This window comes from Cupressus sempervirens, chromosome 5, assembly GCF_028749045.1.
Source record: "Cupressus sempervirens isolate cs-2001-9-10 chromosome 5, ASM2874904v1, whole genome shotgun sequence".
In the NCBI taxonomy this organism is placed as follows: Eukaryota; Viridiplantae; Streptophyta; class Pinopsida; order Cupressales; family Cupressaceae; genus Cupressus; species Cupressus sempervirens.
In genome coordinates this window covers 632,439,481-632,465,903 of record NC_143122.1, presented here as the reverse complement: position 1 = coordinate 632,465,903, position 26,423 = coordinate 632,439,481, and the positions used below count along the sequence as shown (strand labels likewise).

Genomic DNA, 26,423 nt, shown 5'->3' with positions numbered 1-26,423 from the left:
CCATCTTAGAGCATGTTCCATCAAAGATTTACCTTTTGATGACAAAGGAGTTTGTTTAGAAATGCTCTTCCACTTATCACTTATCTCTAGAGTCTTCTCCTTTTGTAAGGGATCCACACTAGGAATCTCTATATCCATTGAGTCCACAGTTCTCACCTTTGTGTCTTGGGAAGTCTGTTGAAGCTGCTCACACATTTTCCCTTCCTCTAACACTTCATTGATGGGTATTTTCATGGCTCTTCCTCCTATTTTTCTTGGACCTATTCTTCTTCATTTCTCAAAGGAAGAGGAGTATTAGATCCTTTATCCATGCAAAATGTAACTTGATTTGGTGATGATGGAGCTACTTCAGGTCCTTGTGACTGAGACAAAAAATGACACCATTCCTCCTATTTAGGTTGATTAGTTGGGGTATCCTTATCTTAACTCCTACCAATTTGATGCCAACTAGCATAAAATCAAAATTTGACATCTGAAAGACATCAACCCCTTCACCCTACTACTCATCAATCCACTACTACAACTCATCTTCTGAAGTGGTTGATTGAATAGGCTACTTGAGAATGGATAGTGGTGTAATTGTGGAGCTTCTCCTCTATTCTAACTCTATTTCTCTAGCAAGATGATTCCTCCAACTCAAAGGAGGGTTATCTTCTTCATCTTCATCATCCTCTTATTCCTCTTCTAGAATGACTTCCAGGAGTGATGGGAAAGGAATAACTCTTCTAATAATCTTTTATCTCCTCTTCATCAAAGTTTTGATCTTTCTTCTTTTAGGAGCCGACGGGGAGGTTTGCACCTCTCGTTAAGGAGGAGACACTATTTGTATTTTTTCTTTAGTCCCTCCTTTCCCTTGATTTGGTGGTGGCACTTGAGGATTATCCTTGGTCTATGTAGCTTCTACATTCTTTGACCCTTGTACATTTTTTGCCCCTTGTTGTGGTGGTGCTTGAGTTGATTCGTATTCTGGCTCAGCTTGTTAGGGAGAGGTTCTCTTCCTTTTGCCTTTACCCTTTTGAGCCCTATAATATCCAACCTCTTTATCAAATTGGTGGACTTTTTTTGGCCTCATTGGGGACTAAGTTGTTAAAAGTGGGCACTGTTATGTTGGCTCCTCTACCTCTTGCTGGGTGGGTTGTAGCATGAAAGACTACCGCTTGAGGAATTGGACCCAGTTTAAAAGGTATTTTGATCCAATCCTTAGTCAATTTGATGACATGCCTAGCCCTATGATTAATATCTAAGTTTTCTTCCTTATCAATCTCCATATTCATAATGGGTCAATCAAAAATCTTGTCTATATTATAAAATAGATCAAGGACATCCTTAGTATCTTGTTGTACTACCTTTAAAGGAACCTTTATCTTCAAAGCACTACTTTCCAAATAGAGAGAAATCTTACAATAATCCCTTATATAGATATCATAGTCATCTACTATATTCATCCAGTGGTCCTTAATTGCATCTTCATGTTGAAATGTTTTACCCACTAAGTATTGCACTCTTCCAATGTTATCAAAATAAGGACAAGTAGATTTATATTCCTCCAAGGGATACTAATCCCACTTAGGCTCAAAAGATAGAATATCCTATCTCTGAGCCACACTGAATGCTCCCATAGTAATGGGCCACACCCAAGTTATCTTATGCTACTTCCTTACTCTATCATATGCAGACAAGAGTTATCGAGCAACTAGTAATATAATTATTTCACTTGGATACCTAGGGAGCTTCTTGGGATTGATAGTCATACTCGCAACCCTCAAATGAGTGAATGTCCAAAATTGGATGTAATAGGTGCCAACTTTTGAAATCTTTGCTACTGCATCATCTAGAATCCTCTTCGTATAATCTCCTTCAAAGAATAGATAATCATGAAAATAAAAGCATCATTCACTATCTTATATTCCTTGTTATGCTCTGGAAGCTTTTTCTTCACCAACTAGAGATATACTTTAGAGCGCCATGCATTACAATCTTGCATGCCACCTTTTTTAAATAGTCCTGGATAATCCATTTCCCTTGTCACTAATAGGTACACCAAATAAGATGTCATGTAGAACTTATTTTTGTTCTTAAATATTACTAGCTACTCATCCAAATTCTCACTAAGAATGGAAGCCCAATCAATTGGCATCTTTTTTATTTTGATAGTCTCAATGAAATGCACCATCCATATGTTCAGGTATCCTGATGCTGGTAACCCCATAACTCTACTCAAAAGTATTATAGAATATCTAATATCTTCTTTCATATAACCCCTTGTCATGTCCACTTTACCTTCTTTATGCCATAGAGGAGTCTTCTCAATGAGGTATGAAGACTAGATGATTTTAGACGCTTCTTCTACATGTTCTCTATACCATCCTTCTGCCTAGTGATAGGTTAATCTGATAAATTGATCTTCTCTTGGGAGATGGAACACCTTTTCTATGTTCTTAAGTAAGAGATCTAGCATGATCTCTCTAGTTATACTCTTTACAACCCTTTCCTCAGAGACATAGTTTTCCACTAGTGTCATGGTCAACTCTGAGGATTGTACTAATATTGGGTGTGATGTTGCATTGACCAGTCCCAATCGGATAAGAGTAGATATCAATGGGCCCCTCTCCATAGGTTTTTTGCACAATACTAGGAACACATTCATTCTATATGACCAAGTTTAGTGTCCTAGATAAGTCATCTTGGAAGTGTGACTTTGCAGGAACACCTTGAAACTTGAAAATCATTGGTTGTGGAACCATCTTTGTAGAAAGGAAGGACAATGAAGAACCTATTGAATTTATACAAAATCAACATTTATTAGTCTAGAGTTTTCAAAAACTTAATTAATACAAACCCTAATGACAATACAAAAAAACTTAGAAACCCTAATCTATGAAAACTATTAAAAACCTATTTTAACCCTAGAAAATAAAAAAAGGGCACACCTAGTGCACCTCAAAGGTGCATGAGGCACACCTTACTACACTTAAACCTCTCATATTGAGGGTTCACACCTAGCGCACCTTGTTGGGTGTGCTAGATGCTCACCCTCATTGTATAAAATGTAAGGCAAGAGAAAAAAAGGGTGTTAATTTGGTGCACCTTATGGGGTGCACTAAATGCACACCCTTCTCAAAAAATGGTGTGTAGCTTCCATAGGTGCATAATTACACACCTTTAACTTGGTGTTTAATGCTTTAATATTTATGTTGCTTTGTGTGTAGGTGCAACAAATGGGTCAAAGCGAAGAGGCATACCTCGTGAGGTGTGAAGGTGTGGTGGTGAGGAGCACAAGAGAGAAAATGGTGAGGAAAAAAGGGGATGGCCCCAAGTTTTATAGACCTTGGACTCTAGCGCGCCTCTTGGAGGTGCATAGATGTGTACTTCCAAGAGTGAAGCATTCATCACAATAGCTTTAGCACACTAACACACCTGCTGAAGTGTGCTAGATGCACTAGTGTGCATCCTTATGCACCAAAAATGACTTTCTCCCTTAGAATTATAGTTTTCAAAATTGGGTTTTTCAAGTAGAGTCCCATATTAGCCAAAGACATTAGGAAAAATCCTGAAAAGGACTTAGACCCTAGACTAGGAATCCAAAAAGCTAAAAATAAAATAAAATAGGGGGTCCCCATTTCTAGGCAAAATGGGGTGTGCGTTGTGAAACCACAACACATTGGAGGGATGTTGTGGCTTAAATAAGATTGGTCCTAGGCTAAACCTGACCAATCAAAGTAGATGATTTGATCCTAGGATGAATGGTTTGAAATATACACAACCTTGATCATTTTGACTAAGATTGTAACTTTTGGCAATATGCGAGATATAGATGCCAAATCCAACCAAATTCAAATCTCTAAAAACTAAGATAGGTTTTTGTAGGCCTAGGTAAGGCAATCCTATAGCACCTAACAGTTCCTCAATATCTCACATGATCTCAAAGAAATGAACAATCAAATATTGCAGCCCAATGGTGCTTAGAGACCCTTAGGAACACTTTCGTTTAGTGTATTTGATACCACCAGAGGGACGTTGTGGCTGAAATGAGGTTGTTCCTAGGCTAAACCCAACCAAATAGAGATAACAGAGTAGATGATTTAATCTTAGGACCAGCAGTTTAAAATATACACAACCTTGATCATTTTAACTAAGCAACATTGTAACTTTTGGCAATAGGTGAGATACGAATGCCAAATCCAAACAAAGTCAAATCTCTAAAAGCTAAGATAGGTTTTTGTAGACCTAGATAACATGATCATGTAGTACCTAAAATTTTGTCAATATCTCATATGAGCTTAGAGAAATGCATGATCAAATATCACAACTTGATGGTGCTTAGAGACCCTTAGGGACACTTTTGTTTAGTGTGGTTGATACTATCGAAGGGATGTTGTGGCTAAAAAAAAGTTGGTCCTAGCCTAAGCCTAACCAACTAGATCTAATAGAGAAGATGATTCAATCTTAGGACCAATGGTTTTAAATATACACAACCTTGATCATTTTAACTAAGCAACATTGCAACTTTTTACAATAAGCAAGATATGAATGCCAAATCCAAACAAAGTAGAATCTCTAAAAACTAAGATAGGTTTTTATAAGCCTAGATAACATGATCATGTAACACCTAAAAAAATTTCAATATCTTGCATGATCTTAGAGAAATGCATGATCAAATATCATAGCTCGATGTTGCTTAGAGACCCTTAGGGACACTTTCATTCAATGTGGTCAATACCATCGGAGGGATGTTGTGGCTAAAATGAGGTTGTTCCTAGGCTAAACCTAACCAACCAAAGCTAATAGAGTAGATGATTTGATCCTAAGACCAATGGTTTAAAATATGCACAACCTTGATCATTTTAAATAAGCAACATTGCAACTTTTGGCAATAGGTAAGATACAAATGCCAAATCCAAACAAATTTGAATATCTAAAAAAATGAGATAGGTTTTTGTAGGCCTAGATAACATGATCCTATAGTAGCTAACAGTTTTTCAATATCTTGCATGAGCTTAGAGAAATGCATGATCAAATATCACAGCCTGATGGTGCTTAGAGACCCTTAGGGACACTTCCATTCAGTGTGGTTGATACCATCAAATGGACATTGTGGCTGAAATGAGGTTGGTCCTAGGATAAACCTAACTAACTAGAGCTAATGGAATAGATGATTCAATCCTAGGACCAACGGTTTGAAATATACACAACCTTGATCATTTTAACTAAGCAACATTACAAGTTTTGGCTATAGGCGAGATATAGATGCCAAATCCAAAAAAATTCAAATCTCTAAAAAATGAGATATATTTTTATAGGCCTAGATAACATGATCCTGTAGCACCTGACAGTTTTTCAATATCTTGCACAAGCTCAGAGAAATGCACAATCAAATATCATAGCTTGATGGTGCTTAGATACCCTAAGGGATGCTTCCATTCAGTGTGCTTGATACTGTTAGAGGGACATTGTGAATGAAATGAGGTTGGTCCTACCTAAACCTAACCAATGAGAGCTAACAAAGTAGCTGTGGATTGCTAGGAAAAGCCAAAATTGCTCATTAGGTCCTAAGTTGGTCAAAAGTTGCATAATGAGCTAAAAGTTGCTCAATAGGTTAAAATTTTTAGGGATGGGCAACTAAGGTATTAGGTTACTTAATAGGTTGGGTATATGAGAATGGGGAAAATATTTTGGAAGGTTAGAAGGTTGTAATTATCTTTTAGGACTCCTCTTTAATGCTTTGCAACTTTCTTGCCAAAAGTTGCTCAAGCAACTTTTGAAAGTTACAAAGTTGCAAAATGCAACTTTTACATTTTTTTGTAACTCTTCAACAATTTGGTCAAATTAGTTGAAGATAATCAAATATTTTGAAGATAATCCATATTCAAGAGACAAATCCATATAAGTTGAAGATAATTGAATATTTTTTAAGGATATCATCAAACCCACAAAAAAGAGTTCAATAGAAAAATTTATAACAATAATGCACAACATTTACATCTCTTATTGAAGTTTTATATACCAAATCTAGCATCTAAATATGCACATTTTCAACATCTCTTATTGGATTTTATACAAAATATGACATCTTTAAAATATGCACATGTTACATGTCTCTTTTTTTTTATATACAAAATTTGGCACCTAAATATGCACATGTGACATCTCTTATTGGATTTTTATACAAATATGGCATCTAAATATGTAGATGTTACATCTATTATTAGATTTATATACAAAATTTGGCATCTACATATGCACTTCACTACAAAGTTGCAACATTTTGAATAAAATATATACAAAATTTTCAAAATTATTCTACCATATGTAGAATGATTGAGCTATATAGCACACAATCAATCAAGGGAACCTTCTGGATTAACTCTAACCCTTAATGTATCAAGTATTGCCTCATGATTAGATTCACATACTTTCCACAACTTCTTGTTAAGTGGCCTACTATGATATGGTATCAATTCAATATTTTGCAACGATAAGGTAAGAGTAATGAAGAATATGTCTGTGTGTCTCAAAATCCTCTAATAACCAAATGGTATAATTCTTGATAGGGTACCTACATTTAATAGTAAAGACATTTTAAAGTCAAAATTGATACATTATACATGAAAAATTTACTTAAAGAGATCTTCATGGCAGGGGACAAAAATATACTACCTTCTAAGCCATGTTCTTGTCACAATGATGGATCTTATTCGGTACTCAATATCCTCACCATCAATGACTGTAGCTATCAATTTCTTTTTAGGCTCAATACACCAACATAGAAATTAATATGTTCCTTCATCATTATTCTCATATATAATAATTTCATATACATGACCTACATTATGTAGAAGGATAAGTTAATGGAAAAATTGATAGTAATATATTTTAACCAAGTATTAAATTGATAACTTAGTACCTGGTTCAACTAGGTTAGATGCATGTTCAAAATCTATTGATGCTTCAACCTAGTTGAGTTGTAGTGCTATAAAAAAATTGATATAAATCAATTGGATGCAAAGGTCTACAAGACTATTGGTCAACCCACTCTTTTGATTCACATTCATCCCATAAATAATGCATACATGAAGAGAAAATATGTGCATGCTTTCTAGTATGAATAGCTAGTGACACTGCATTTGAACTTTGAAATGAATGCATCTCACTTGATCCTGTAAGTGTACAAAAATCTTGCAAATTTTAATATTAGGTTCACATATCAATCAAAAATATCTAGAAACCATAGACTTACCTGTATTACTTGGTCCCGTCATAGAATTGCACCATTAGACAATTGTTTCAACATTTTGTAATATTGTGCCACCTTCGCACTTTAATTCCTCTCTACTAAGGGCTCTTTTCACACATGCTCCAACACCATCATTCTCTCCCTTTCCATGTCCTACCTCAATGAAATTCCAAAAATGTTGCACTCCATTTGTCACGTGCATCTTACTCGACCAATAGAACATCCTTGCATTCTTGAATTGTGTGGTCCAATTGTTTGACCATATAATGTGTTGATTGTACCTTTCATCTCTTTCCCTCAAATTTTCATAGAAAACTCTAAAATATCCCTGGTCAAACTCTAATGAATTAGTTTGATCATCGTTGATATAGAAGTGATACTCTCTTAATACTTTTTTGTCATCGTCTGTGCTATCATGTGTATGAATAAATGTTATGTGTACAAAAATTGACACTTTTATAGAGTTGTAATACATTGGTTGCACTTCATTTAGAGGTTTTAGTGTATAGTTTTCAGCAAAGTCAACAAATGAAATAATCATACCAAAGGGAAAAGTCTCCTTACACAACTTGAATTGCTCATCTAACCATCTAGCTCTATGAGTATGACCTATGTAGTCATAAACTATTCTCTCTTCAAACAATTTCATAAAATCAGCTACACATACATCATTTTTCACTAATTCACACCTCTTTATTTCTTTTCCATCTTTAATGGCATGTATAACTGATTTTTACTTTCCAAGAGAAACTCTAGTGTCTTACCAATTTCATGTGTGCTATCTAGATGTAGGCATCTACGCAACTTTTTCCGACCACCATATTGAGGGAAAAAACTTTCAATCACATGGTCTTATAATAAATTTACTCATCACCTCATTTACATAGTACGCTTGCAATAAATTCTCTAGGTGGCTTAGGAGGTGATTGTAGACCACAATCCTGCAATATTTTATTAGTATACAAAGTACAACATATATAAAGATAAACATCATAATGCATAGAAAACTCAACATGAACCCTACAAAAACATATAGTGTATATACAATTTATCTTAACATATAATGGTTTTGTCATCTCAAAAACCTTTGGCTGATTTTAATTTGAGGAAATCTTTGAAGAAACATTTCATAAAATTATGTTCGAGTCATATCCAAAAAATGTTTTGCATGTGGCTTATTGTTTGTTTTTCTAATTTGTCTTTCAAAACATCTTTTTGGTTTGGTGAAGCTCTTGTGTTGTCACACCAAAAGTTTTCTATTAATGTTCTTAGTGCATCAACAATAACTTATCCTTATGTGGAAGTCTACCTTGGATTGACCAAAAAGTAGTCTCATTATAATTCTCAATTTTCTCTCACCTCACTAAGGCTTTGAGTAATGTCGTTCTACTTATCCTTAATGATTTACTTGTTTTGCATACCATACGAGTTTTTTCCATTTCCTTTCCCATTATGGTTAATGTGAGGACCCATCAACTTGTATCAACATCTGTAGTACATACTTTTGAATCAATGGATTGGTATGCATCAAAGATATTTCTAACAATGCTTCTTTCACTACTATTCTTAGATGTTCTTAATCCCAAAATTCTCATCGTCTCTCTAAATTTTAGTTTTTAAACCATTTCAACAACAAATTGGCATCTTCCACTTTGATTTAAATTTTTGAAATAGTTATTCCAAATATTTTGAACAGTTCTTCTACAATTTCTTTTTTTACATTTTATTGTGCATTGACTTCAAAATATTTTCATTAATGTTAATTATAAACATCAGTTTTCTAGGAGATGTTGATGTATGTGCATGCTCTATATTTTCATTACTTGCATTGTGTGCATTCATCATTTCAACTTGAGATGCCGCATTAGGGGCATCAAACGACATAAGTTTATTTTCCATAATAATTTCAATTGAGGTATGTTGAACATTTTTGTTTATCAAATTAGGTGCGTCTGTGACATCAATATGAATAGGTAGATTTTCATCACTTACATTGGAGGCATTTGATGATGTACCTTAACGTAATCTCCTCATATACTCCCTTGTTTTTTAATTTTCTACCTCTCATTTTTCAATTCTTCCTCTCTTGTTATTTCCCATGATTGTAGATGCAAATCACCCTACAGATAATAACATGAATAAAATAAACAATAAAATACAAAAATAATTAAATTTGCATGATTATTTTATGCTCAATTGTAAGATACTAACATAAAATAAGATGTTGGCACATGAAAAATATAAAATTTAGCATTCCAAGGACAAACAATCTTACACTTGCATACTTGGTATAAAAATACATGTGAAACAATAGTAGAATCTTGTGGACCACACTAAAACAATATAATAACCATTGACATGATATTTTATGAATAGTTTTCAATAACTTGATCAAGTTTTATATAACCCGGTCATGTTATTGAGCTCTAACTACATTGTCCATATGGACAAATAACTCGATAAGGTTTTGTATAGCCCAATTATGTTATTCAAAACCTTATCAGGTTTTGTATTACTACTATATAAAGGTATATTGAAGGAGGGAGGTAGTAATGTAGAGAATGTGTGAGAGAGAGAGAGGGTGATAGAATAAGAGAGAGGGAGAGTAAATAAGAGAGAGGGACAATGGATGGGGGTGAGAGAGAGAGAAAAGGATAGGAGAAAGAGAGAGAGTGAATGTGTGTGTGTGTGTGTGTGTGTGTGTGTGTGTGTGTGTGTGTGTGAGAGAGAGAGAGAGAGAGAGAGAGAGAGAGAGAGATTAGGGGATAGGATAAAGAGAAAGGATTGAGGGATAGGAGAAAGAGAGAAACATAGGATGGAGAAAAGATTAGGAGATTGGAGAAAGAGTGAGAAGAGATAGGAGAGAGAGAGAGAGGGAGACGGAGAGGGAGGGAGAGAGAGAGAGAGAGAGAGAGAGAGAGAGAGAGAGAGAGAGAGAGAGAGAGAGAGAGAGAGAGAGAGAGAGAGAGAGAGAGAGAGAGATTAGGGGATATGATAGAAAGAGTGAAAGAGAGAAGGAGAGAATGAGAGAAAGATAGAAGGGGATAGGATAAATAAATAATGAGAGAGAGAGGATGGAATGGAGAGAACAATTAGAGGATATGAGAGAGAGAGAGAGAGAGATTATGGGTGATTAGGGGATATGATAGAAAGAGTGAGAGAGAAGGGGATAGGAGAAAGAGAGGGAGGGGATGGGAGGGAGGGAGGGAGGGAGGGAGGGAGGGAGAGAGAGAGAGAGAGAGAGAGAGAGAGAGAGAGAGAGAGAGAGAGAGAGATAATGAGAGAGAGAGATTATGGGTGATTAGGGGATATGATAGAAAGAGTGAGAGAGAAGGGGATAGGAGAAAGAGAGGGAGGGGATGGGCGAGAGAGAGAGAGAGAGAGAGAGAGAAGGGGATAGGACAAAGAGAGGGAGGAGATAGGACAAAGAGATAATGAGAGAGAGAGGATGGGATGGAGAGAAGAATTAGAGGATATGATAGAAAGAGTGAGAGAGAGAGAGAAGGGGATAGGAGGAAGAGAGAGGGGGATGTGGAGGGAGAAAGAGAGTCACACACACACACACAGATTATGGGAGATTAGGGGAAATGATAGAAAGAGTGTGAGAGAGGTGGATAGAAAAAAGAAAGAGGGGGATAAGAGAAAGGGAGAGGCTGGTAGAGAGAGAGAGAGAGAGAGAGAGAGAGAGAGAGAGAGAGAGAGAGAGAGATTATGAGAGAATAGGGGATATGAGAGAATGAGTGAGAGAGAAGGGGATAGGAGAAAGAGAGAGAGGATGTGAGAGAGGGAGAGATTAGGGGATATGACAGAAATTGTGTGTGTGTGTGTGTGTGTGTGTGTGTGTGTGTGTGTGAGAGAGAGAGAGAGAGAGAGAGAGAGAGAGGTGGGGGGGGGGGGGAGTGAGGAAGCAAGATTATGGGAGATTAGGGGATATGATAGAAAGAGTTAGAGAGAAGGGGATAGGAGAAAGAGAGAGAGGGGATATGAGAGAGAGAGAGAGAGAGAGAGAGAGAGAGAGAGAGAGGATAGGACAATGAGAGAATGAGAGAGAGGATGGGATGGAGAGAAGAATTAGAGGATATGATAGAAAGAGTGAGAGAGGGAAGGGGAGAGAGAGAGGGGGGGGATGTGAGAGAGAGAGAGTGAGAGAGAGGGGGAGAGAGATTTGGGGAAAGGATAGAAAGAGTGTGAGAAAGAGAAGGGGATAGGAGAAAGAGAGAGGGGGGATGAGAGAGAGAGAGAGAGAGAGAGAGAGAGAGAGAGAGAGAGAGAGATATTAGTGGATATGATATAAAGAGTGAGAGAGAAAAGGTGATAGGAGAAAGAGAGACGGGGATGGGATAAAGAGTGAAAATGATAGAGAGGATGGGATGGAGATGAGGATGGGGGGCATGATAGATATTTTTTTAGTATAATTTATAACTCGGTCTCTCTCTCTCTCTCTCTCTCTCTCTCTCTCTCTCTCTCTCTCTCTCTCTCTCTCTCTCACACACACACACACACACACACACACACACACACACTCTCAATCAATCTAACCTTGTGAAACTTAGTAATAAAAACCATGATCGAGTTTTGTAGAACTTGATTAGGCTCTAAATGTAATTTTTTATTTTCATAACCCGATCGAGTTATTTGAATGCACAAAACCTAATCAGGTTATGGCTTGGTGATAGCCTAGGAAAATGACACAAAGGCTTGGGAGACTATTTTCCCTCTATTTTTCCTTTTGACATTTTTTCATCTTCTAAGATGAATTATCGTCTTTGTCTTCATTAGGTATGCTAATGGTGAAGTGGGTATCTCTAAAATCACCACCATAATCTCACACTTCTTCTTAGCTTTCTAACCATATATTTTTTCTCTTTTGGACAACATAACATTTTAAAGTTTAATTACTTTTACCAGTGCCTTGACATTCCTCACAGACATATGTCTACCATTTTTTAAATAAATTTTTATATACTTAACCAAATTCAAAATAAATTACATATTACTATTAAACACTTGATTAAATACAAAAGAAATTTAAAAATTTCAACTTTCAATTATTTTGATGCAAGCTATGCTCAGCACATGAACATGTGCCAAAATTTTAGTCTATCCAGTAATTCATAACAAAAAAAAAAATACTCATCATAAAATTACAAAAAGATACATAACTTCTAGATATGACTCTTAACTATCATCGTATTAAAGGGATATGCAAAATACTAAATATAACTATGTCTTTTGTGTGTGCGTGAAAACATCTATGTTATGTTTTCTAAAAAAATAGGAACTATTTTTCATGTGTGCAGGGTTTGATCCACCTAATCTTATCCATTTTGCAAAAAATTTAGTACCTTAGAAAGTAGATTCAAAGTACTATAATTTATATGTTTTACACATCTTGTCATTTTTAGTGGATGACCCTCAAATGTCTCAACCAAGTTTAGGTTCACTTGATTTTAGAAAAAAGTGTCCACTTATACCCCCCTTTTTGGACACCATCTTGGTGCACTCACCCCTTTGATTTGGGAATTCTTTATATTGTTCAAAAGGTCTTTTTGGATTCTTTCCAATGATTTTACTTATTTTTACAAATTCTACTCTAAGTACATTCTATTTAGTTTCTTATATATTCGTATTCTAGTGGGTATCTTGGTTGTTTTAGGCTCAAGGATCATTTTCGTTATTTCTGATGATTTGTCTTGGGCTATACTTTATGGTATATCATCTTTATGTCTCTTTTAGTCTTTGTGGGCATATATTGTATGCATTTTTGCAAATGCACTAAGATAAAGTTCAATATTCCATCCATATTTTTGTTTTAGTTATTTTTGCCTTGTTTTTCCTTCTGATTCGAGCAGTGTCATCTGAGGACACTCATATAGATTGTTGTATTCATAGAATTCACCATATCTTATTCCTTATTATACATGCACTACTCTAATTAAGTACCATGGGGGGCTGACATTTTTCCTTTATTTTCCATCTACTTTTGTTCATGTGTTTCCCTTCTGTGACATTAGCCTTGTGACATGTCTAAGATCGATCACCTTAGTACACTATTATGTATTTATCTATGCATCTTGATCATAGTTCCTTGACATGCAGTTCTTATTGGCCTACTTTTCCAATTCCCTGTTACCTCACCCTTGTCTCCACTGTGGGGGGTGTGTGCTTCTATTAGTTCTTATGCTTCCTTGGTTCGATGGAGTGAGTTATGTATTTAGTATTTGTTCCTATGTACTAGGTGGATGTAGTGGTTGGGTACCTATGCATTTTGGTGAGATAAACCATTTACCATATCGTCATTCTTCTTATCGTTCCTACTTTGGATGAAACCTCCCATGTTCGATTATCAGCTCTTCAAGATTTGGTGTTTCATTTCATATGTATCTTTGAGTTCAATTATTTTATTTTTTGTGCCTCTAATCTAAGTAGTGTCTTATAAGGGAACTCATGCATATTATAGTCTTCTCCACCTAATCAAATTCTATTTTAGAGGAGGTTCTTAAGATCAACAATTAATTTTAAATGAAATTTTGTATCTTCTCCATGCTTCAGTGGTGTTCTTCATGATCATCCTTTTGTTCCTATCTTTTGGGACATTCTCTAGTTTGGAGGCTTCTACAATCCTTCACTAGTCCTTCAACACTCTTTCCATCTCTTATTGGATTAAGATTTTCCCATTTGACATTTTTTCTTTCTCCTCTTTTAGAGAGATTTTTTTGTGTTTAGGTACCTCATAAGGCCTTGTTATTGGCACCCAAATTTACTTTCAACAGTAGTTTCTAGGTTCTTAGCTACTCCCTAATTTTATCTTAAGGGGGGCTGTTAGAATAATAAGGTATTTTCTTATTAACTCTATTTTTTTAAAGCTAAAATTTAGGCATATAATAATTAATTATTTTATTAATTATCATCATGCAACCTAGGTTAGTATCCTATTAGGGTTTTTATCTTCTTTATAAGGACTTATCTAGATATTTCTAATTGATACACTTTTTTGATGGAATAACAATTTCTCTTTTGCACATCAAGAATGTCTCCTCTATTATGGATCTGTGAATTTCAACATCCATAACTTTGCTCCTCTCTTTTTGTGATAGGTGTTTTAATGCAAGTGATTCTTAGGAGATGTGGGTTGAGCTTTTCTCAACTTCAACAAGTACCCCATGAAGTGGATATGTTTCAAAGGGTATTAGTACCCTTGTAAAAATTTGGCTCATTTTATGAAGTATATTGATAGGATTTTATTTTATAAGGTGTGAGTACCCTCATATCCTTGCAAGGAAATTTTTTATGGTGTTATGGTATTAATTTTATGAAAGATCTTTGATTTTTAGTGAAATGAAGGGGGGGAATAGGTGTTATCAAATACTTGTTTCTCCAAAAACCCTCTTTCACATGTGTTCTAGATTCTCTCCCCTATACATAGTTCAATGAGTGAAACCATGTGATAGCATCCCATTTGGGTTTGGTTGTATCATGCATGATTTTCTATGTGTTTCCATGTAGGGTCAAGTGTGTAAGGTTTCTGTGTTTCCATCTTTTCTTGAAGTTGGAGAATCACTAGTCTCAACAAAAATATTACAATATAAGGTTGTAAAATCATAGTTCTTAGAAAAATTGGATGATGTTCATGATTTTAATGTGGATGAACAAAAGCTCGTCCTATTTCCAATAGATCATATGTAGTGAAGTAGAAGGGAAAGGTAGTGAAAAAGTGGCCATTGGTTCCTTCCTTGGAGCTATCAGTCTACCTAGGTTGAAAGGAGGTTATTGGTTGTAATGTTACTTTTGTTAAGAAACTCTTGGGGTTGGCTATCATGAGTGTAGATGGTAGATGAAAGACTACATGAAACTTGAGAGCTTGGTAAATGAGGAAGATGAGGACAGAGATTTGAGGATGGGGTCCATGGAGATTGTGGCCCTAGGTATCCAATCAAGGTCATGTCAAGTTCTTTGATGTAGGGTGGTCTTCTACTTGACCATAATGTTTTTTTTTTCAAAATGTTTATGTATTAATGTAGACATTACTATTAACATATCTCCATTTTGATTCACTAGGAGACTTTATAGATATGGACAATATTATATGTTGTATCTTTGGAGAATCATTTTGTTTACCTTGGTTCTTCCTCATGATGTCTTTACGGTTCAATGAATTGCATTCACTTGGGCAAATAGAAGATTGTGATGAACCTAAGAATCTATTGCTAGCTAAGTATGTCATATATGAATGAATGATAATGAAAAATATTTCTGTTCACTAATTTTTTTTTTAATTAAAAATTAAATAAACATTTACTCTATATAAAAAACTTTTAAATTAAAACAACGTAATTCTTAAATAACTAAAAGTATTTTAGTTATTTAAAAGTTATTTTATTTAAGTAGAATCATAGCATGTGTAGGTATATAGGCACATAGTTAAAAGAGTTATCTTTTTCCAATTTAGAAGCGTTTTATTTTATACAATTTAATTTCATAAAAAAATGAAAAATATATCCCTCAATATTATATAATTAGGATGATTAGTTTTAAATATAATTTTTTTGATTTTATATTTAATAATTATTTTAATTTATTATGTTTTTATATTTCCTCTCAAATTTATTTTTGAAAATTATATATATATATATAATGTTGATTAAGTGATCATTGTTAAATCTAAATATTAATAATTAGAAATAAAATCTGTTTTGTAACTTTATCATAAGTGATAATAAATTTTTTTGAAAAAACCTTTTACCAAATACTTTTATATTTAACTTTTCTATCAAAACAAGAAAAATAATGAATATAGGCCTCCCCAATTCCAATAAAAATATTCATATAATATAACGAGGACATATATACAATTTCTTGGGTTTAATTGTAATACGTGCCACATTAGAATCATCTGCACCATAAAAATTGATTATTTTGATATGGTGCCAAGCGCCTCTCGAAAAAGAGTAATGAGGTAGTCCCATATCACTATCACCATATGTAAACCCAAAAACTATGGCATAGTGTTGTGGACTATAAAACCTACTTTCTTACTTACTTTTTATCCAATTACGTCTCTTGATCGGTGCCTTTGAATGGCAATGGAACAGTTTTGACTGCTCTGAACTTGCCCACATTGTTGAGGTGCTCATTCTCTAGTCTGGATACACAATCAATATTGTAAGCATCTTAAATTAAAATAAATAAATTAATTAATGTATGCATAACAATCATAAATTAAAAAGAATTTTTAATATATCCATGATAGAGATATTAGTATTAAAACAATTATGATATAAGCAATAATAATGAAGAGAACTTATATAGTATCTGATTTTAGGAGCAAGTTCATATTATAAGTACTTAGATGGTGTAAGTCAAATTTTTTGAGATACAAAATTAAATTAGAAATAAAAAAACTTAAGGCAATGAACATTACTGTTATAAATGAATATAATAAATATTAATTCTTTTTCTATTTATAAAGTGAAATTATTTTAAAATAACTTAAATTTATAAAATTAATACTTTTAAAAAAATATGCAACATATGATACGTAAATTAACAAAGCTAATACTTTTAAGAAATAAGCAACATATGATTCAATTTGAATAGATTAAAGAGCGATTGAAAATTAATTAGAAAATTCTTTTAAGTATTTTTTTTTCACAATTGCTCATATTTTAAACAATTAAAGAATAATGAATCATATCTTCAAAAGTACAAAACTAAATTAGAAAATAAAGAAAACTCAATACAATGAACCATACTGTTAAAAATGAATATAATAAATAATACTTTTGAAGTATTAAAATGATCTTAAAATAGTCTAAAATCACAAGTTCAATACTTTTAAGAAAAGCAAACAAGATTATAACATATGAGTCAATCTGAATAGATTAAAAACCACTCAAAATAAATTAGAAAATTCTGTTCTGTATCTTATTTTATGATGAAGGGTTCCTTAAAAAGTCATTAATGTTCAAAACTAGAGACTATTCATCATATAAAATCATAATTAAAGTATACTTATTCAATTGTCATGTGAAATAGCAGGGGTTGGGCGAATTTTCCTTAAGCTTGATCAGGAAGCGAAAGATTTGAAGAATATCAAACTACAATGTAATATAGACTATAGCTCATTAGTATAAAGAACAAACCTGAAAAAATTCCACAATCCTCGACGAGCAATTTCTGCCATTCCAAGCAGAAAGTCTATATATTTCTGATAAGTGGGTCCACACGGCATGACTATGTGAATGAATGAATACATCCATGCTAACCGTAGCAGTGCATTCACAACCTGCAACATGCAACACCAGGTTTAATGACATATAATTCTTTTGTGTTAACAATGAACTTAGGTATTCCTTCTATAAGGAGTAAAAGTTAGGGTTTCATAAAAATCACCATTGAGATGTAATATATGTTCTTGTTCTTCAAGATGAGTTGATCTCTAAGCCAAGGATTGACAGACTTGCGCTGAAGTAGACCCCAATCCATTACAATGTCCCAATAAAATTGATAGAGAGTTGCAATACTGGAAGATATGATGAAGAGTGCCAAGAACAAATTTGTTCCAGTGGTCTCATATTTAAGTCTTATCAACACTGCTACAAGAGCGGAAAGATATTTTCCCCCATTTGCAATCTGTGCAATGTCTTTCTCGTCCATCCACCTTCTCACACACTGCCTTATGAAATGAAACATTTGAATAAATATTGTCCATAAAGTTGTAGATTTAGAGACACCCACTAAAAGGAAAAAGTTGGGTTTATAGAAACTCGCCTGCATAAGTCTCCACCAATATGGTAGCACTGCAACAATGTATTGGATGTGAATGAAGGGGCTTGAGCATACTGCATGGTCTGGATTACTGTGAAATATGTGACTTGCATGGTAGGAAGAAATGTACGCAAGAGATCTAAATGTTGTGATCTACAAAACAGATTGGAATGTTATATGACAATCCTAATTTTTTTAACTCCAAAAACCCTAATCATGGATTTGCAATACACAAATAAACAAATCTACCTCGCTTGTAAACTGATCGGCTAGAAAAAAATCAGCAAATTCAACCTGATAGTACATACCATTTAAGTCAAATTAGTAAATCATAAACAATGAAATGAAAAGTTAATGGCTCCCAATTAGCTAAAACTACCTTGCAAATGGTGCACATATGATCAATCAAATTAGTAATAATAAGTAATGGAAATGAAAGTGTGATGCCTCCTAAATAAGTATGGAAAACTAACTTGCAAATGGTCTACATATGATCAATCAGATTACTAATCATAAGCAACGGAAATGAAAGTGTAATAACTCCTAATAGGTGTGGAAAACTACCTTGTATAATGGTGCACATATAATCCGCCATAAACACTGGATAAAGTAAAACCTAGATGATCTGTAACATATATCAAAAGGAAGGAATAGAAACACCAGAATCACCTGCACGATTAATCAATCTTTAGAATGGATAAACATGCAGAGACAGAAATATCAATTGTAGAAAAGTAAAGAAATTGATAAAATTAAGTTGATATGTTTTAAATAGGCTTTTAAGAAGCCAAATCCAATGATCGGTAATTAGAACATATACTATAACTAATACACTTAACCTAATTAATGAAAATATTCAAATATAACAACTTACCAAAAAAATAGTAGTGGGAATCATTTTTCCCAGTGGAAGCAAAAGGAGGTGTGCAACAATGGAACACATAGTAATGGTGAATAAACCAGTGCTAATAATCACGACTTCTAGGCTTCTCAATTCTGTACCAGGTTCAAACTCAAAAATGAATGCATAATTTATGCGTGTTCTGGTCCAAAAGTAGACATTAAGACCATACATGTAAATGTGGAAAGACAGAAGGATTGATGTGCTGCAAAGGTTCCAAACATAATGATTTTATCATATATTTGATGGGCTAATATAAAAAAATATTCACCAAGAACAACAGTTGTAAAAGGCTTTAAAAGAAATCATGCTACCTGAATATTGGAACTATAGTTGTTATAAAGCTTTTGCTTATCAAGTATTTGGCAATGTGAGGTTGACAAACCGCAAGGACAAGTGCCAGAACCAAACCCCAAGAACAACCTGCAAAAAGACCTGAAAAAAAAAAGTCCCATTTCAATACAAATTTAAGACCCACAAGAAATAAAAAGACTCTAATCTATGACAAAGCATTTGAATACAAATTCTAGACCCACAAGGAAAAAAAGTCTATGAGAAACCCTAGTCTTAATGTTCCATTTCAATACAAAGTTTAGATCCAAAAGGAGATTAGGTACAAATTTTAGATCTGAAAGGAAATTATATAATCTATGATTAATGTTCCATTCAATACAAAGTTTAGATCCAAAAGGAAGTTGTCTATTCTATAAGAGATTCTAGTCTTTACGTACATTACAAAATTTTCTAGCTTTTATTTTATTTTTGAATTTGTTTGTATATATTTTTTATCAACATTTTGTATCACACTTTCTGATCTCACATATCTATTTACATTCTGATCATAAATCAAAAGTATAATCTAGAATATTGATTAAAAAACATATATATAAATTAATATTCTTAACGTTACAATTTTCTAACTTAAATCAAAAGAATAAGAAATAACCCAAATCCATTTTTTTAAAGAACTATGATCAGACTGATTTTCATATCTACTGAATTCTGACTAATTTCTTGTGCTACTACATGGGTCCAAAAGTAGGATTACCTAAAGAAAAAACTTTGCGATTAGAATTCTGATGGGGAGAAGGTCTTAAAGAGCTCATAGCTTGTCTTTTATTGTTTTTACTGAAGTATGTAGTGAACAAACTCTCTACCTTCTCCAACATGCTTAGCACCTGTCACAATATATTTCAATGCGATTAAACAAATATTCTACTTACATTAAAATATTTGTTGTAGTTAAGATGTACAAGAAATCACAGTACCTTGTCAGAGCTTGTTGAGAAAGAAGAAGATTGCACTTCTCTAAGATAAGTATCCATCACACTCTTTCCTGTAACCTATACAAAAATGGGGAAAACAAATAGAAAACCTTAGAAGTCTTTATTCCATTTGCACCAAAATTTATAACATGACATTGTTGTGAAAGACTCTCTACATTACCTTATCGTACTTCTTTAGTATCTTTGCAAAAGCAAGGGTGTTTAAGGAGCTGCACATACACACAACATATATCACCAATCAGTTATATATACACAACACCATAACCAGAGGTTCTGGGAAGAAACATGGATGTTATAAGGCATATTTGTTACATTGGTTTGTTTGAAACGTGAAAGTTGCAGCAAGGAGATGAGGCCGTTAAAGAAACCTGTAATTCTGGAGGAGTGTAAGGGCTTTGTAATATTCGATAAAGGCTGTACGTAACATTTTTTCTGCATGACCAACTTTGTGTCTGCTCACACCAAATGTGTCGTCCCTTTTACTACTTTTACCTTTGCAACTACCATCATTCTCTCCATCTTCTGCAATTTTTTTAAAAAAAAATTAATTAATAATCATTTATGGCTAAAAGTCTTGAACATTAATCTTTTCTAAATCAAATGTTTTCTAAATTTAACATTAATTGTTTTGGTATCTAAGGGATCAATTCATTCTTTATTAACAATTTAAATATAGATGTATATAGATATTTATATTAGGTTACATAAAATTTTAGAAAGAGTAATCTATAAACTTGGTAATGACGCTGATAAAATGTATCAAAGACAACAACAAAAAAAAGGTCAAACATGATTCTTTTCATATTGAGAAGATCAAATAAATTTCATTGTGTTTTCGTTTTTTTGAAATTTAGTCAATGGTACAATTTTAAAAGATGTCATCTAATTAAATTGATCTAAATCATTGTTGTAAGCAAAGTACAACGTTTCTATTTCAATTAAGTAAATTGAATATTATTAGTTTTAATAAGTACTTGTGAAAATATCAACTTCTAAAAGTTTATCTATTCTCTACAACAGTTTGATAGCTGAGTTCTCCCAAAATCTCCCAACATCTTTAAATAAACATATTTAAGATATATATATTAATATATATAAAATTCTAATTAGAATTGATCCCAACTGTTGATGTAACAAGTCAATGGAATGTTATTAGTTCTAATACCTATATCAATCTCTTGACCACTTGAACGGTCATATACTTTACACGTGGCAAGAGCTCGTTTCGTGTCTATGAGAGTCTCCAGCTGTACTTGGAGCTGTTTACCTCTAGTAAGGTATTCTTTTTCTTTGGCTTTATAAAACTTGTTAACCATGTTAAGCTGAGAATCCAACCTAGAAAAGAAAACTCTATCATGGTCTGTCCATGGAGTTTGCCCACAAACCAACTCTGTTTCATAAGCCATCCTTTTTTCACCTCTATTTTTTTCGATTTTACGAATAATCTGTCAACAAAAATAAATTTATATGAATATAAATTTATACGATCAATTAATGTATATAAAATAAGTCAAGAGATATCCTTTCATATATAATTTTACCAAAGAAGAAAAAGGAGAATGTTTATCAAATGCAACTGTATTGGTGACAGGGTGTTGTTCTCTGCTTGCAATCTGATGTCTAATTTGCTTGATGTCCTTCTTGAGCTGCTTGTAATTCACATATGCATTTCTCCACTCTGCAACATGTTGGCTTTCTAGCTGCTTCTGAAACTTCACCATTTTCTCAATTCTGAACCTTCCTGCAACACAAATCAATCATATAAATGAAATTCAGTTAACAGGACCTATGTTGTCTCCCTCTTCATTGTATTATTCCATCAGAAACAAGGTTAAAGCACAATAATGTAAATGCTAATGCTTGAACTTATACACAATACACAAGGTGAACTATACACTTTGAATATACCTTTCCTCAAATAAAGAAACATACCCAAAAGAACATTTATTGCTGTCTATGCTATAAGCACTAGTGTTCTTAGAAAATTTAATAGAAAATCAGGATCTTCAAGAGCAGAATAAGATAATGAAGTTCCAATACATTGGTTGTAAGAATTGACAAGTGATTTGTGTGAAATACACAATCGAATTCGAAGAGATATCTAACCTTAACAAAACGGTAATGAATCTCTTTTCCTTGAAAGAATGCAACACATTTGGAACACAAATTGTCACCGACTTAATGCAGAGAGAAGTGAAATAAGAAAACCAAATGCATCATTGCTATGTGAATTCATAGATATATAGAGCAACTAACGGTTTGAAATGAGAGATACGAGAAATACAAGTAAGGTGGGTTGAAAAAGAGAGAGAGAAATGAATCACATATTAAAGCCAGTACGTCACGTTTCTGGCCTACGCGTGCTCATCGTTACATAGTGTACGGAGATCTTTACGAGTGTGCCAACTACTCTTCTGCCCCATATAATATACAAAGTTGCACAAACTATAATGTATATAATATGTATCTTTGTAATTTTGTGAGGAATATAATGACGATGATATTCATGTTGATGACGGAGAAATACAGCAGACAAGAGAGAAGCAGCGAACATGAGTTGGTTGGAATCTTTGCCCTTTTGCCTGATGTAGATTTTATTTATTTTTGTTTTTATGAAAATGTATATATTTAAAGTTTAGCTATAAATGTTGATGGTTTTTTGTTTTGTTTTTGAAGTTGAAATGTTTTTGAAGTATTTATGAATGAAAAGTTTAAATTTTTACATCATAAGGGATGAGGTCAAATATATATTTCTTAATTCTTTTTTCAAGCTAAATAGGTTCAATTTAATGCTGGTGCTCTCTTATTGTCGAACAAATACCTCTTAATCCTTGACTCTTAACTAAAAAGGTTTAGCCCAAGGCTATGCTTAGATACCTCTTAATCCTTAAGGCTTAGTCAAAGATGTTCAATCTAGAGCTTGTGCTCCTATATCTAATAATAATAAGAGCGTACTTGGGAGAATGGATACCACTTAGTTCTTGAGTTAAAATCTAATATTGAATATCACTTAGTTCTTGACCCATAACCGAAGAGGTTCAACATAAAATCTAGTGGATGAGAAATCCTCTAAATTTTTTAGTTTGTTACATGAAAATTTGAAGAATTTAGTATTTTTTGAATTATATTTATAGAAAGCAAATTTGTTTTTATATATTTTAGCTATTTTTTTATGAATGAGGAATAATTTTGTCTTTACATAGTAGATGATAACATTATGAAGGAGCATAGATCTAAGTAATAAATTGTCTTTTAGCTGAGCAATTATTAATAAGATAAGAAAATAACATATAACTCTATATTTTAAATTCAGATTTACTATAACACACATCTAAATTATGAATTATCTTTTGACTAAACTACCACAAATAAAAATAATATATAGTATTTAATTTTAAAATTAACATTCACAATTGTAAACATTTAAAGTATTTTATATTTAACATTTAGAATAACATATATGTAAATTATAAATTCTTTTAACAAAAAGAATATATAATCTTTACAATAAGAATTTATAACATTTACAATAACATACATCTAAATTACGAATCATCTTTTGACTGAATTAACATGAATACAAATAATATATGATTTTAATTTTAGAATTAATATTCACAACATCTGAATTATTTTATAATTAACATTTAGAATAACGTAAATGCTTTTGACAAAAACAATATAATGTTTATATTTGAATTACATTTATCAGAACATATATCTAATCTAAACTTTCATAAATATAATATTAAACTATTAGAAATATAATCCCTGATCTTTTTTAATTTTTTAAGTAACATTATAAAAGAACATAGATCTAAATTATGATTGAAGGAATCAGAACATAAATCTAATAAACTAGAATCTTTTGACCAAACTATAACATTCTAGATGTTCGAAACAATAATCCTTTGACCCAATTATCATGAATAATATTTTAAAAATAACAGAGAGAAGTAACATATCACTTTGATGTATGGCTCCTCTCATTTCTTCCACATTCTCATCAATGCGTGGATATAAATTTGATATTCCAATACTATTATTTATCTCTACAAATGATAAATTATGATGCACGTAACTAAAACAATGCCTCGTTAATGTAAACGGGCACTTTATTTGGCCAAAACAAGGCAAGTCTACTTTTGAGTTGGCATGTAAATCTAAAGTAGGAAAATGTTGATTCCGTGCCTTGTGCGCTTCTGCCATCCCAGCGTTCCAATGATTAGTTAAGCGTGACGAATGTATTACATGCCAACTCTCACATCAAGATAGTGAAGTGCATCTTTATCACCTTTTTCCTAGCTAACTTGTTCGCTTTTGTATCCTCCTTTCTTGGGAGGCCTTCACATTTATTATGTGAAGCCAAATATACACGTCTTCACTTCAAATGTCCACTACTCTCAACGATGCCGCTTGAACCATGAGTCTATTTGTTGTTTGCTTTCTAAGAAATTACTTTGTTTGCCTTGAATAAAATCCAAGGCATAGAAAGAATACTTGTACAAGAGAGAGATTTAATGTTATTGATGTATGTCAAAGAGTGTAATGGTGATTGATGTGCATATAAAGGAGTATGAGGTGTATGAATTTGTAAATCTTATCTATTTCTGAATTTCTTTGATTTTTATCTTTAGTGGTAGTGGAGAAACGTCTAAAGTTAGTAGAGGAAATTATTTGGAAGAATCAATAGCCATCTATTTAGAAGTATTGTTTGCCCTTTCATAAGGGTCTCTAGAAATCTACCTAGAAGTATCAGCTTGAGAGAAATGTAAAACAAATCACTATTGTCATGGTAGGGAGAAACCTCAGGTTGAAGATTTTGATCTGTCTCTTCAGCGTTGGTTAAAGGAGAGAGACTATATGACGGGGGCAAAGAGATGGGGGATATTTGACAATAGTGCAAGGGGCATTTCCCTAGTGGTCAAGTAGCTCCTAAAGATGGGTTACTTCGAAGGCAAACTTGCTGGCTTGTACCTCAATCTATGAAAAAAACATTAGACCTTTAGAGTAAAGTGAAATATGCTAATCAATTGTATGATGAGAAAAAAATGATAGAATATCTTTCCAAACACTCAAGAGATCATCCTTTGTAAAAGTATGCAAAAATATGAGTAAATGAGAACCATGAGGTCAATCCTCAAATAGATATATATGCTAGGGAAAAGGTTTTAGGCAAAAAGGAAAATATTAGTCATGAATCTAGTAACAAAGCTATTGAGTTCAAGAACAAAATGAGAAGAGGTGTTTTATTGATTTCATCTATTTATAGAAAGGGAAACAAGGGTTATATTTTCATACGAAAAAACGTTATCCTCAAAAGAAAGCCTTGGAAAAGAATACACTAAAAAATTTGGACAATTTTTGGTTCTAGGACATCTGACCAATGAAAAACTTGCATTGTTTGTTGGCACTTCTCAAAAAATTGTGAGTTTAGATGCAATGAATTTTCAAATTTTGAAATAGGTTGAGTGGTAATGGTTAAATCTTACAAATTTTAACCATATTTAGATATTAATAAGTTCACCTTAAAAATGTAATTCTAGCCCAAATCTTCTTCCACAATCAATATATCAAGAACCTCTTCAAATCTTCTTCGTCAATCAATGTCTCAATAGTCTTCTTGGTGTTAGTAACCTCTTCTCAATCTCAACAACCTTCCATCTTCTTAAAATATTTCATAAGCCTCAACATGCTTATCTCAACCCCAATCACCTTTTATCTTCATAATAATATTAAATATGTTCTCATTAAGATAACTTTAATTCTACACCATAGCTAACATTAATAATAACACAAATTATAATGCTAGCACTCTATACCTCGCAATAGCAAAGAAATGGTACTTAACCAACAATAAATCAAGATTTTTTCTTTTAATGTGGATATGGAGAAATTCCTTAAAATTTCCCCAAAAAATAACCTAGCCCCCTCATTGCCCACTTTATGTCAGATAATATTTGTAGATGAAGATATCACAACCTTCTCAAGTGAAAGGAGACTTGTTAGAATTAATATATTACAAAATAAAAAAATATTGTTGCCACACTTGGGAGAACCCCTAAGAAGAAAATGAGACTTAATTGGAGGAATCAACTTCTAATGGGGACATTAGAAATGACATTGATCTAGAGAAACAATTGATACTAATTCTTGAAACTATGTCTCCTTCTCTACTCCTTAAGAAACTCACTCAAAAGAATCCTTACAAGGTCTTAAAATTCTAAAAAATCAT

At 33.0% G+C, this 26,423-nt stretch overlaps 1 protein-coding gene across 1 annotated transcript; it reads right to left on the bottom strand.

The window, feature by feature from the left end:
* Positions 1–16,041: 16,041 nt before the first annotated feature.
* Positions 16,042–22,396, bottom strand: LOC149557488 (phosphate transporter PHO1-like). The gene is made up of 15 exons (XM_089832144.1): positions 22,295–22,396; positions 21,730–21,929; positions 21,354–21,633; positions 20,557–20,710; positions 20,349–20,397; positions 20,171–20,245; positions 19,951–20,080; positions 19,217–19,337; positions 18,876–19,107; positions 18,566–18,670; positions 18,251–18,295; positions 18,009–18,154; positions 17,627–17,909; positions 17,377–17,519; positions 16,042–16,376 (listed from the first exon to the last, which is right to left on the bottom strand). Exons 2-15 carry the CDS (start codon positions 21,907–21,909, stop codon positions 16,286–16,288), a joined length of 2,034 nt encoding a protein of 677 aa, XP_089688270.1. The 5' UTR covers positions 21,910–21,929; positions 22,295–22,396; the 3' UTR covers positions 16,042–16,285.
* Between the last annotated feature and the right edge of the window lie 4,027 nt (positions 22,397–26,423).